Source organism: Choristoneura fumiferana, chromosome 6 (assembly GCF_025370935.1).
Source record: "Choristoneura fumiferana chromosome 6, NRCan_CFum_1, whole genome shotgun sequence".
Classification (NCBI taxonomy): domain Eukaryota; kingdom Metazoa; phylum Arthropoda; class Insecta; order Lepidoptera; family Tortricidae; genus Choristoneura; species Choristoneura fumiferana.
This window is the reverse complement of record NC_133477.1, coordinates 1697070-1711724: the sequence shown is the minus strand read 5'-3', so window position 1 is coordinate 1711724 and position 14655 is coordinate 1697070. Positions and strand designations below refer to the sequence as shown.

At 38.0% G+C, this 14655-nt stretch overlaps 1 protein-coding gene across 1 annotated transcript in view; it reads right to left on the bottom strand.

The window, feature by feature from the left end:
* sn (fascin domain-containing protein singed) overlaps positions 1 to 14655 on the bottom strand; it is a 65147-nt gene that overhangs the window by 33101 nt on the left and 17391 nt on the right. The window contains exon 2 of the mRNA XM_074088816.1: positions 8554 to 8776. Coding sequence (XP_073944917.1) covers positions 8554 to 8773 — 220 coding nt within the window. The 5' untranslated portion in view covers positions 8774 to 8776. The remainder of the gene's footprint in view (positions 1 to 8553; positions 8777 to 14655) is intronic.

Genomic DNA, 14655 nt, shown 5'->3' with positions numbered 1-14655 from the left:
CCATGTAAGTATACATATTTTTGCAACTTTGGCCGTGTCGATATCTTTGCCCTTCACTGACAAACTAACCCGTAATATAAATTATTTTTTGTGTATAATAAAATTTTAAAGCGAAAAATAATTATTTAATCAGACGATACTTAACGGAGGTCCATTTCAATAAACTAAAAACTAGGAAAGTAATTTCCTACTCGGCCGCGACATTACGTAACTACTACTAAGTCTATGCAACAAATGTGTGTTCATGCAGCTTCTCCAACTCGACACTGTAATCTAAGAACACACAAAAATCACAGACCCAACTATCAGCACCACCACACAAAACTGAAGCGTTGCGAACTCAACCAGAGCTCATTCTCAGAGTGAGTGTGGTGGTGGTGATAGATGAGTTTGTGTGATTTGTGTTTTCTTACAGTGTGGAGGTGGAGGAGCTGCATGAATACACATTTGTTTCATAGACGTAGCTATAGTATGATCTCGGATGAGCAAAGTAATTGTTTTTAGTTGAGCGAAAAATATTATCAACCCTTTGTAAGCTATCATGTTATACAACAGGAGCCTGGAGTTAACAAAGATTGCTTAATACAAAGTTAATATGTACTTATTTTAAGACTAATTAGAGCCGTTTCCAACTACCCCCGAAATAAATATACACAGTGTTATTTTTGATATCCGTTAACGACACGTGTTAAAGACACTAGGCGCCAACTCTTACTGTTTAAAAAATGTTACTTGTCAATATCGAAAATACAAACTGTGACATGCATGCACAGAAAAACCAGAAAAAGTGACTAGCGCTGGGAATCGAACCCAGGTCCTCAGCAATCCGTGCTGCGTGCTATAACCCCTACACCACCGCTGGACAGGAATCTAGACACGAATTTTTCCTATGCATACATATCTCAGATTGCTTATTTCTACTACGCTACTTATGCAGCAGCACTAGCGACATCTATGTTCCGCTCTCATCGAGAGACGTCACACTCTTTCGGAACCAACCGCTCACCCAGACAAGAGATGTCGCTACTAAGCAATCAAATTATGATTGTTTTTTTGGAGTCATTTTTTTGTATTGTATTAATGTAATTGTCAAGTTTGTTTATTTTACAATTTACCAATTAAAAATGAATGTGACGCTATTATATGCAAGAAAAAAAGATTTTGTTTCGAAAAAAAAAATTTTTTTTTCAATTGTTCGAAAAAGTTAATTATCAGGTAGTTCATATTAATGAACTGAGTCGTCAGTCAAAGCTAACGGATATCAAAAAAAACACGATGTACATAAAGGTTAAAATAATTGCTCGTAAAAAAGTAAGATAAACCTTCATCCATTAATCTAAATCATATAAACCGTTACTTTGTTATATTCAAATCTGATACTTTCTAGTGGTGATTAACGTCGAAAGCGACCGTAAACCGCAATGGAATAGAGTAATAGAGAGCAAGTTATATCAAAGATTAATGAGATCTTTATAGTCTCTATTCGGATCATAATTTTAGAAGATTAACGAGCCGTGTGAATTGGAAAATGTTACATTTTATTTAAGTTAGCCGATAGTCAAAATATTAGCCCGGGGTAGCGCGTATATACAACTTTTACATCGAGTAAACTGTTGAGTGGAAAAGTTGTGTATTTTATGTATTCGCTAGCCCTTAGGCTCCGTTTCCACAGAAATGGACGAGGATGTGTTGCGTGCGAGGACTGTGCTTTCATCTCTCCTGTTCGGAAAGTTTAATTTTCATGGGTAGATAGCCGGGTGGAAAATTGCGTTTTCATCTCTAGGGAGGAAAGTAATTTTTTTTTCAAATTTTTCGATTAACCACGCACGAAGTCGAAGATAATTGAGTTACGTCAATGACACTTTTTTTTTCACGTTTCTTATTACAACACTGGAGGTTGAACGCCGAACATCCGTTTGAAACAAGAAATAATAATTTGATCTTTATTACGTCACGAACATATTCTATCTCTTTCTTTAGTTAGGTTAAGAGTCCACCCACGCCAAACTGCGCGAGCGGTTTTTGTACCTCACCCCGCGACCCCTCTGAGATAGATCGCGTGCAACCGCGATTTGTTCGTAGGCGTTATCTGACAGCGACGCGTTTTCGCGCGCAGCGCGGCGAAATACGGTACCGCTAAAGTTTATCAGAAATGTCAAAACGATCGTTTGTTATGGAGTTTGTATTGAATACGTCATAGACTGACTGCTATGACAAGGCTATGACGTTACAATTTCCCACGTTCAAACTGATTCAATTTTATGTACTTAGGTACTTAGGTAATTCGTTTTTATTAACTTGAAAATCGCCAAAATTACGAAAATGTGATGTGAAATGTGATGTTATGAGTATTTTCAAAGCTGCATTCCAATACAATACAATGACTCTTTATTGTACTCCGGTCTGAGTGGAGAGCCTTGGGAGAGGCCTATTATGTCCAGCAGTGGACGTCTTTCGGGTGACACAATACTAAAGTTCACCTAACTTTTATTTTCTTAGGTACACTTTAATTTAACTATGGCCTATGAAATACACCTACATTTCTAAAAGTGTATTAGTAATTTCTTGCTAGAGAAATACCTATATCAAAATATTAAAAATTAAGCAAGATATATTTCTCAAAATGTAGACAAAACTGAAGATAACTTATAATACCTATACTCATTTAGGTAGGTATACACTAAAATATGGATCCATTTGCAGATAGGTATCGATTTTTTATTTGAAAACCAAAAACCTCATTTGCTTCGTACAGTCGGATAAAACATTCAAAGGACATAACATTGCCTGGCGGGCAATTTTTTCAATCACAAGTGGACATTATATTGAGTAAAATTACCCACGTTTATAATTTTATAAAGCACTTACGTTTACAAACTTAAATTTTAATAAACACAAAATAAACATTGTACTTTGCTCTGATAACTGTTATTTTTATATGTTAGAATAGAGAGTTATATAAGCCCTTTATTGAACAAAAAATACTCATTCGTGACAATCGATTTTATAAGAAAATGGCCCTAAGGCAAAGTTGACGGTTTTTTGCCCAAAATTCAGAACCAACATAAAAAATACAACCGAATTGATAACCTCCTCCTTTTTTCTGAAGTCAGTTAAGCTCAGGCTTCTAATAGACTCGTTAATAATCCCCTTTTTACAGCCCTTAATGCACAATGTACTTTTGTGTCAATATTAGTTCCAATTCCAAATATTACCCGCTATGATCCTGTTACAACAAGGCCATAGTCGGTAGGAAAATACAAACTGAAATATAGATGCACAGAAAAACCAGAAAAAGAGACCAGCATCCTCAGCATGACAGAGGTGTCAACTTCTAGATTTTTTCTCGCCTGCTTGCCTAAATATCAAAATTTTCCAGGCGTTACTCCAAACAGGGGACAGGGGGTCCTGTCAAAAATCAGCAATTTGTATTCAATCAGTGTTCTATCAATGTCGTATGTATACAAACACCTCTATATTATGTTTGAGTTTTCTAATAATTTTATCATATTTATGAGTTAAACGCTAATAACCAATAACAAATTATAACAACAACAGTTTGTATATGACACTAAAAACACCGATTGAATACAGAACTAGGCCACGTATGTCCCTTATTTTTAATAGGAAGTACCACCTACAAAACTTTGATATTTCGGCAAGTAGTAGGTCAATGTATGGTTAATTCTTAGAAAAAAAGTTAGAGGTGTCACTACTTCAAAACCAAATAAAAGAAATGTGTCTTTTTATTTGGTCTTTTTTTAAACTTATATGATTTTTGAGTGGCGATGTAAATCTATATAAAGAACAACTTTAAAATTTGAAACAAATCGCTTGATTACATACTGATAATAAATACATTAAAAAAACAAAAGTCAAGAACTGACACAAGTAGGATATTCATACTCAACATAAATATTCTTGGAGATACGAGTACTCGCAGAAAAAACTGTGCCCATTTGATAAAAGGGACGGCTTACTAGAAAAACCAAACTATGAACTGTTACCTAACGACTAAATGCAATCACTTTGTCTGAATTAATAAATTATTTACTATTTTAATTGTACTTTAGATTTATAAAACTGGAGTTCCAAGAGTGGAGAAATTACGTATAAAGAAAGAAAGAAGGATATTTTATTAACACTAATACAAAAAGCACAAAGTGCAGTATTTGAACCTGTAAGTGAGAACTTTTTCTACTATTATAACGCATGTGGGCAATGTTGTCTAAATAACTTTGCCCGTTATAAAATTCAATCAATAAGTTACTTTGCCCAACGATTAATAAAGTAAATATTTGTTTTATATAAGTCATGTTATTTAGTGGGTGTCTCAAAATAATGTAGGTACTTACTGTACTAAAATAGTGCTTGTGTAGTGTAGATGTATCATCATCTGGTTCAGAGACCTCAGTGCGTTTTTTTACTGTAGAACATGTTAATCCAGGGTATTTATTACCTGTATGGCAAATTTCATGCAAATCCGTTCAGTAGTTTCTACGTGAAAGAGTAACAAACATCCATCCATCGCCATACTTAAAAAAAATGTTTAGAATTTTTTTTGTAGAGAATTTTATGTAGATTACTTATGTTTTAGAACATTTTTTGCTGTGGTTTACGAGTTATTTACGAAAAACTAAATGGGACTTTTACACAAACTCCTCCCCACCCGTTAGCTCTACCCCCACCCATCAGTACCTACTTTTAGTATGTGGTCTTAAACACCATCCCCTACAACTATGCCAAAATTGACTTATACGCGAGATTTCCCCGGAGAGGCAGTTTTTGGTCTTCGTTGGGTAGGCTATATACTCGTACCAGACACGTATTAAGTTTGAACACATGTCCTATATTCCTACTATGGTAGTTATCAGTTTATAAGTAATAGACAAAATATGGAGCCAATAAAACTATTTAGACTACTAACCAATTTTTCTGTACTTACCTAATTCTTGTAATAAACAACACACTTACTTTACAACTTCTGACATCTTCTGACATGTTGTCTGTCATTGTACGAGTATGAGGGCTTCTTGTTTTTTTTGTGCGTTATTTAATTTATTTCTCGGTGTTGACTATCCTAAAACACCTTAAATACCCAAAATACAGTGATAACGTAATTTAATAATAATTTCCTTACTCATAGATTGAGTGTTATGAAAGAAGTGTAAATGTAAAAGTTTTTTTTCGTAAATGAATTTTGTGGAGAAAAGCGACGCAGGTCAATCAGGCAGAGCACCTAAGCGCTCACTGTTTCTCTGCGTTGAAGTGACAGAGAAGCAATATGTCGTCGGCGTGGCGTAAGTCTTTGCTCATCAAAAATTTGGAAATAAAATAAATGCAAAGAAATTACGATTTAGATTTAAGAAATAACACGACAGATATTATTATTACGTTTTGTTTGTAAATCAGACTTAGTAATTTGATTATAGTGTCTTTATAAATAACGGAGTATTTTTGGTTTCTAAATCAAAGTAAGAGCTCACTTTGGCAATAAAATCTATCGAGCCAAATTAGTTTAATCGTGTTTTGAAAGCAACGACTAACTCAGGAATACGATCAAGATTATCGTAATATTTTTTTATTGCCACGAAGTACACCAATTTTATACCACGTCTGTTTAAAAATAGCAGTGACTGGCGTAGGTCGCCTCTTAAGAAAGAGATGGAAGTCATTTGTGAAATGTGAAAGAAAAAAGATGGAATATATAAATAAGTAATAAGGGTCAAACTTCTGCGTTCGGCGTTCAACCTCCAGTTATGTATATAAGCTCCTTGGTCGTGACCAACTCGATTTTCTTTTATAGTCGGCCGTGGCAAGTGGCCAGGTCGAAAAGGTACCGTTGGAGGTTGGATATAAGTAAATTCAATTTATTATTATTCTCATTTTTTTTGTAGTATTTTACTTTCCTCGCAGTCGAAATGAAAAGTACTGTCTAACTCGGGTGAAATTGTCCATTCTTTCCACCCTTGGTTATCAATCTTGAATCTTGAATGCTTCATTTACCTCGCCTCGCTCCGCTCAGCTGTTTCCACCAGAGATGTGCTGTGCGAGGATAGGTAAATGAAGCGTTTCTATTGGTTCATGATAAACACATTCCTCGCACATCTTTGGTGGAAGCACTGCCTAAGTGTTAAAAACCTGTAAGTTTCCATGACTATTAACCGCGCCGCCAAAGTTAAATTTTAATCCAATTGGATCGTGCCAATGTTGAAATAAAATAACACCTGATCGTCCCTTGTATTGATCGCACTTGACACCCCTCAGCCAGGGACCTTGGCGAGGGTAGCACCCCAAACCAGGTAATTGATGGGGATCGAGTGGAAGCCTTAAATCAACGTGTGCGAGTAGCGTGGACTGTGGCGCAGGTGACATTATTAATGGGAAACGAAGATTTCAGTTGACAGACCGATGGCAATCTGTCTGACAAGTTTTTACGATACAACCAAACCTAATACTTGTCTTCTTCGTGGTTTGTAGTTTGCTTGAACAAAACTTTGCATAGAAGAGGGTTTAGTTATTTTGGAGGACAATTCTCCCAATAGGTTTGAGATTGGGATGGTAAATAAATAAGTACGCGTCTGTCAAGCCGGACTATCCATACTAATATTATAAATATGAAAGTGTGTGTGGTTGTATGTTTGTCCGTCTTTCACGACGAAGCGGAGCGACGGATAGACGTGATTTTTGGCATAGAGATAGTTTATGGGCCAGAGAGTGACATAGGCTACTTTTATCCCGGAAAAATGCCCAGTTTCCAAGGGAACAGCTCAGCCGGCGCGGCGTTTCTATTGATTCATGACAAAAGCCATTATTCGCAACGCGTCCTCGCACATCTCTGGTGGAAACGCAGTCAAAGTCAAAGTCAAAATATCTTTATTAAATTTAGGCTATAAAAACACTTATGAATGTCAAAAAAAAACTACCACCTGTTCGGAAAAACCTCTGTTGAAAAGAATCCGGCAAGAAACTCAACGAGGTATATATTTTTTTAAACAGATTTACAATATTATTCAATGATATCTATACATCACAGGCTTATCACAAGTATTTAACACGCTTTATTTCTAACACAGTAGGTTCTTCGGAATTATTTCCAAGCATCCCTGTCCATGATATAATCATTAACTTTATAATACGCCTTAGATATTAATGTCTTCTTGACACTGGAATTTTATTTAAAAACGTATGCAATTTCCCAGAAAAGTATTGAAGTTCCTCTATGATCATCATCGCTGCTTTGCGCTTGTGTCCAGAAGGTTGGCAGCCTCATTGAATAGCCAGGCTGATTCACCTGAAACATTTATCTCCTTGGGTTCTGCCGGTCCTCACGGCTCTAGGGATGCAAACGGTGCATAAATGTAGCCATCCCATGAGCTGCATATTTACAAGGTTTGAATTGCCAGGGTACACAGTGCACAAGGTACTACAAATCTCTGACTTTTTCCTGACTTTTCCTGGTCACATTTCCATGTTTCTCTGACCAATCATGTACATTTCAAAGCAGGATACATGACACTTATAATGTTTTTTTTATTGCCCGAGATACTAAGCTAGACCCGATGATGGGAATTCACTGCACAGCTCACTTTTTCGTTGACTGTTTTTATGGAACCACTCACTGTACCACTCTTTAATCCGTCGCCGAGAACTGGAATGACTGGTGTCAAAATATCTAATTTAAAGAGCTAATTTGTTGGGGAATCACGACTATCACGAGTTCTTTCCCAGACTTTTTGGATTTCTAGCTAATTTCCCTGACTTTTCAGAAAGTGGGCACCCTGATTGCTCTGCTCAAGGTGTACCTACTGTCATTTGTTCTTAGACCACTAAGATTGAGTACTTAAAAACGGTTGTTAAAGAAGTTAATAGCAGTGATCACATCCCGACCGGTAATGTTATAATGGCAGTGTCGAATATGTAATTGGCAGCACTTAAAACTATTAAGTTGGAACTATTTCTATGACCGATGCTATGATTTTAATACAAGCTACACACGCGCAAGCGCAGCTGTAGTAAACACAGGGTTGTGAGCACGTTCTGTTTGTACACAACCTGTTATTACAGGCCCGGCCACGACACGCGCGACCGGCGGAGCGGCGAGCGTTTTCTGTAAAGAGAAAACGCTCGCCGCTCCGCGTGTCGCGGTATCTGCAGGGCTACTACGAAACTCGAAGTTCGTGTCGTGCGGTCCCTCTGACACTTATACTATTTAATACGAGAGCTAGAGGGACGGTACGACACGAACTTCGAGTTTCGCGTTTCGTAGTAGCCCTGCTGTGGTCAGGAGGTTAGGCAGCGTTTCCACCAAAGATGTGCGAGGATGTGTTGCGAGGAATTTGTTTTTCATTAACCAATAGAAACGCTTCATTTACCTCCCTCGCACAGCACATCTCTAGTGGAAACAGCTGAGCGGAACGAGGCGAGGTAAATGGAGAGTTTCTAATGGTTCATGAAAAACACAATCCTCGCTACAGATCTCAAAGTACAGCAAAGTATTTAATTAATTGATATGGACCTCAGCAAAGTAACGCCTAATTCATATTAACTTACTGTCATTAGCGTTCCCCGATGCCGGCTCCAGAGTCCATATCTGCTTTTTCTTGAGGCTGGTGCCGTTGGCGTTGATCTTGAAGCCGAAGGTCTCGGCCGTGAGGTAGCGGTACCGGCTGTTGATGAGGCCGATGGTCCACCAGCCCTTCTGCTGGTTCTGCGTGAGGATGTCGCCGGCGCTGTGCGCCTCGCCGTTGGAGTGCCCGTTCATTCCGTTCATTGTCTGTGGACAACAATTAAGGTGTTAGAACCATCATCGCCATATAGGTTTAGGAATAAAGAAAATTATCAACAAAGACACCTCTATTTCTTCCGTGGATGTCGTAAGAGGCGACTGAGGATATAGGTTAAGGTAACCTGTCACTATTGTACCGTTTTTGTTAAACTTAAAACCTAAAATCGCTAAAAGTGGCTCCGAAGCGGTAACGTTTCGTGTGCTCTGCCTACCCCGTTTGGGAATACAGGCGTGATGTTTGTGTGTTTGTATCAACAAAGACATGATCGTCACTTCCGTGATAGCACCATTTTAACTTAGAACAATTTGATGGATGTCCTTCGCCGCATTCATTGAACATAAGTAGGTAATAAATCTCACAAACGAAGGTTGAATATCAATTACTGTAAAACAGTTACTAAGCAGTTTATACTCGTCCGTAATGTAATGGTGAAATGGAACGGGTGGTAAAGCACCAACCAGGACTCCTCAATAATGAACGTCTCTGCATCAAGCAATCTTTCGTAAAAGGTGACCAGCAGTTGACATTAAACTATTGTATCTTAGATTGTTTACACTAATAATCGTGAAAAAAAAATATAACAAAAAATTTAACCGACTACAAAAAACGTATGAAAATAATTTTCTACCAGGTTGAAGTGGGTGCCTCAGCACGAGTATAATGCCAAGTTGGCAGCTCTCAAGATGACAAATGCATAATTTGTGGCTTGACTGCTCCCAGTAATAATACCATTTTAGAACTACTTTTCCAAGCCAGACTATTCAAGTTACAACAAAAGAACTAAACGGTTCATTTGCTCGAAACTTGTTTTTTTTATGTTTCCAGTAAAAGCGCCTAGACTTCATGCCTAGAATAACGAGTCTGGTGTAGTTTAGAAAGACTTGTATTCTGAGAAGATGAAGGGGATCCTGTCACAAACATAAATGTGAAAATTGGAGCCAAGTTCAATGTAGAATACGCGTAATGCACACACATTCAGAAATTTTCGCGTCTTATCCCTGCTAATATCATAAATGCAAAAGAAACTCTGTCTGTCTGTTACGCTTTCACGTCGAAACCACTGAACCGATCATGATGAAATTTAGTACAGAGATAGTTTGAACCCCAAGGATCAACATAGGATACCTTTTATTCCGGTAGAGGGCGCCACCGCGCAGGCGAAGTCGCGGGCGTGAGCTAGTTTTATATAAATAAAATTAATTGTCGAAATTTATGTACGCGCATAACTTCCGAACGACTGTACCAAATTAAATAATTCTTTTTTTGTGCTCGTTATTGTCAAGACAAGACTGGTATTAGGTAAACAAAAAAAAATGGAACGGGGGCGTCGCGGACAACAGCTAGTTTACAATATTGGCATGTAAATGTTTGGGTGGTGATCTGCACATCATGTAAAACAGACTCCAGTCATGAAGGATTCATTCAGTGTCATGCGTGACCTGATCCGCCACGGCTGTTCCGCCTGGCGCCCAAGGTCCTGCCACTGGGTCAGAGGCACCGCCCGCTATTGTCATGTTACGTGTATGAAGTCATGTTACTCCAACCGTGTAGATGCCCTTAGCCCGAGTTAGCCTAGCCTAGTCTTTGAGGGAACTAAAACTGGTCCGCAGAACGTCAGACTGTTTTGAGTAATAGGAGCAAATTGTTTTTTTAATTGTTCAACTATAACTTTATCTCTCAGCAGTAGGACAGATATAGGATAATAATAATGATAAAAACTTAAGAAGATGACCTATTACAGTGTTTTTTAAACTGTGGGTCGCGACCCCCGGGGATAAAAATAATGACAAAAACTTCAGAAGATGACCTATTTATTACAGTGTTTTTTAAACTGTGGGCCGCGACCCCCTGGGGGGTCGCGGATGCCCCTTAAGAAGGTCGCGGCATCTTTAAAATACTCTCACCGTTATTGTGTATGATTATTCAATGTTTGTATTATCAACGTAGGATAATACAAATAATTGTAAGTGGAGGTAGGCAGGGGGTCGCGAACCAAGGGGGGTCGTGTGCTGAAAGTTTAAAAAACACTGGCCTATTGTATGTAGTAGTAACGTGTCCATATAGATAAGCCGACGTTCTATATTCGAAAATGACTTGAGTCTCATATCAATTCTGCGCACTACCTACATACCTACTATATATAGGTAAGTACATAATATGTACAACTGGTCTTCTTCTCAAGTTTTTTACCCATATCATTATTGTTAACCAAACAGAGTTATATCGGTATTTTTTGAAACATCTTAAAATAAGTATAGGTACGAAGATGTGGACGAACATTTAACTAGAAAATTTAACGTTCGTAACGTTCCTATGTAAGTATATATCTATCGACATACATTAGGCCCACTTTGTCAATTCATGTACAAGTAGATTTAAACGAAGAGTAGGAGTGGGTAGTTATAACATCCTAACAACAGGGCAAGGGATTGGCTTAGCTTAGGCGTGTCTAGGCCACCGGTAGGGCATTATGACTTAATCAAGCAATCGCCATAATATGCAGGGTTTCCTTTTTACACAGCAAATGCGGCCATATTGGATGTGGTTAATAAACAAGGAAACAAGCTATCGGTGAGTCAGTCAGTCAATCATATCTAAATAGGGTATTTTGTATGTGTTTTCTACATATGTACATCGGTTTCCTACTAAGGTTTCCTACAGTGCTCATTATGCATTTGAGGATATTAATTATACATTGTATTTAGGACCGGGCGATTGCAGTTATTAGCTCAATCCAGCTACATAATATAATACCTACTATCAGGGCCAAGCTTCTGTGACCGTGAGTCTAAGAGTCTAAACAGGTCAGACCGTCTGTGCTTTATAGATTTTCAACATTGCTGTTGACAATCAATGTTGATACCGACTGCACCCTTGCTACAACACATTTTAAGGACCATGCAAAAAAAAGATAAAGAAGCAGACAGTTCATTGTTAAAACCGTGTACTTACTATAAAGGTCGAGTGCTGAACACATACAACTTATATTTTTCCTGCTTGACCAGTTTTATTTGTAATAATTCAAATAAACAATTAACAGTATATTGAGCCTGTAAATCAGGGCGACCGAGCGTCTGTCACGACTGTGTATTACCGTTATGAACTCGATATTAGCGTAGATGACGAATCGCTTTCGTCGTGATAAACACCTTTTGTAGTGTTTGGACTTTCGTTAGACGACTAGGCTTTTGTTTAGTAAGATCTTGACGAGTGTTGTTTTAAAAAGAGGCAAGTCATTTGAACATTTGATTGTAAAATGTTAGCAAATAATAACCTAACCATAAAAAAAAAACATTTTTAATACGAGATTTTTTGCTGACTGTACTACTAACCGTACTGTCCTATTAACCGTTGAAGAGGTTCGTCCTGCGGAGACGATCCTGGCTGGACTACCAGGATGCCATAACTAGATTATTGTATTGTCACGCGATTTACATAAGTATTCTAAATTTCAAGGCAACCTGACTACTGGAAGTTGGTCAAATTTAACTTGCAAGATTTGATTACAGACAGAGAGACGGACGGACAGACAGAGACAACGGGACAGGTGAAACTAAATGAAATAAAAAATTACTAAATTAAACGGTTCAATACATGGTTCAACTTTAAAATCCTACTTATACAGTGTGTGGCCCAGAACAGATAATATTAAAAACAGAGGCTATATACTCGTAGCAAATATACGAGGCTATGTACTCGTACCAAATATACGATTCGGATCCAAATCTTTAATACCGAAATTGAGGCGGGAAATTTTCTGCCGTGTTATTTTTACAAAAATAAAATGAGTTCTACAAGTAGTGACAAAAATATCCTAATGGCACACCACAAACTCCTAACTCGTAGCGCAGCATCATTTATCAGTAAGGTTTTTTTTTATATATTTATTTTTTATTCGACTGGATGGTAAACGAGCATGTGGGTCTCCTGATGGTTAGAGATCACCACCGCCCATAAACATCTGCAACACCAGGGGTATTGCAGATGCGTTGCCAACTTAGAGGCCTAAGATGGGATACCTCAAGTGCCAGTAATTTCACCGGCTGTCTTACTCTCGAAACACAACAGTATTACTATTAAAGTGTTAATTTTGTTTAGATTGTAGGTAAATTGTTATATAAATATATATTGTGTCGAATAAATTTATAATGTTTTCGTTTTATTTCCTCGCATATTTGGAGAAAAGCAGTATACAGACCTCGGCAGAAATGTCATTTCCTGCCCTCTGCAGTAATATACTATTTTCTCTAACATGACATGAAACCGCCAGCACCACCGCCTGCAGCCGCCGGGGCCAGCAGCCACACGACACGGCGACGAGACTAGCATCCCGCCAGCTTCATTTCTTGTTTTTTTATTTTATTTCATGTCATGTTTGAGAAAAGCACTATAACTACAAGCCTCGGCCGGAACGCGGGGTTGCCGGCCTCTACAGTAATGTACTATTATTTTAATTATGAAATTTTTATTGTTGTTGATTCACAGGCCCATGGGGACCCGGTCATTTGAACGGGATTTATTCATCGGCATTTATGGGGCCGAAGGCAACATGAAAATATCTTTTGTTACCATGTAATATAAATGAGGTGGGCGGAACTATGGCGGTCTATCCTTAAATACAGCATGAGGATGTGCTGGAGGACAGTCCGCCACAGTTGTCCAAATATTGCCAGGCAGGAAGTGACATTGAATGAAGACAAGGATCACCAGGATGCAATTGTTGAGAATTCTATCCATCCACTTTTAATTCAACTGCCAGATATGGTAAGCCGCGAGGGGAAGGCGAGTTAATTACATAGTTTGTTTACATAATCGTTTGTAGATCACTCATGTGATCCAGGGCGGTTAGCTTTTTTTAGCCTTATAATATAACAACCGTGCAGGGGGTAACTTGGCAGCTTGGGTCAGTGACCGCCCGCTAACAGTTTTTGCAATGTAGGTATCGTAAAAAATTAAATTTACGTCACCGTAAAACGCTTTTTTACACACATCGAAGTTGAGAGCCGGGGATTATTTATTTATTCCGTTAATAATCGTAAAACGAATAATTCTCTATACTTATCCTTTTATTAATAACATAGGTAGACCTGTGGTTTGCCACACCTTTCAACCTAAGTTTTTCTGAATTAGTATGCTAAAATAATTGATATTTAAACTTTATTTCGATTTTATCAAAATCTGTTTGATCACTCATAAGTTCTCGATTTGGGATGAAAATGTCTGTGGTTTCTCTTTAGTTCGTAGGGGTAACAAATTTAACAATAGATATAAAACTTAACCAACTTAGAAAAGTGAAGCCCTCAAAAATATGGAAATAACGGCTGAACCGAATCAAAATCAGTCCATCCATTTGAGAGCTATGATACCACAGACAAACATTGCCGTCAAACTATATCCCTCTTTTTGCGCCCAGTTTAAACTTGCAAGAAAAATTATGCAAGTTGCATTACATTGCGGCGCTCGATTGACCACTTTAAAGTTGTTCGCTTTATGGAATCTCAATGAAATCTAACTTGCACGATTTTTCTTGCTAGTCTAAACTGGACTTTAGTTTGTCTGATTATTCGAGAAATACAGCTTGTCAAAGCTCCCGCACGCAGAAAGTTCTATAAATAATTTAATACCTACAAGCTTATCAACAAAGCGAGCTTCAGTTGAAAGGTCAACGAACGGCGCGGCTACTAACCTAGGGTTACCATTATCTCAGGATTTTGACTCTTCTCAGGATTCCGGCCGGATATTGGAAATCTAGGGAAATCTCAGGATTTATAGAATTTTCAACTAAACAGAGTATTTTTGATGAGAGGGATGTTATAAGTATGACGCCAATTGTCTGTCTGTCTGCAGCATCTTAGCTCTCAAACGG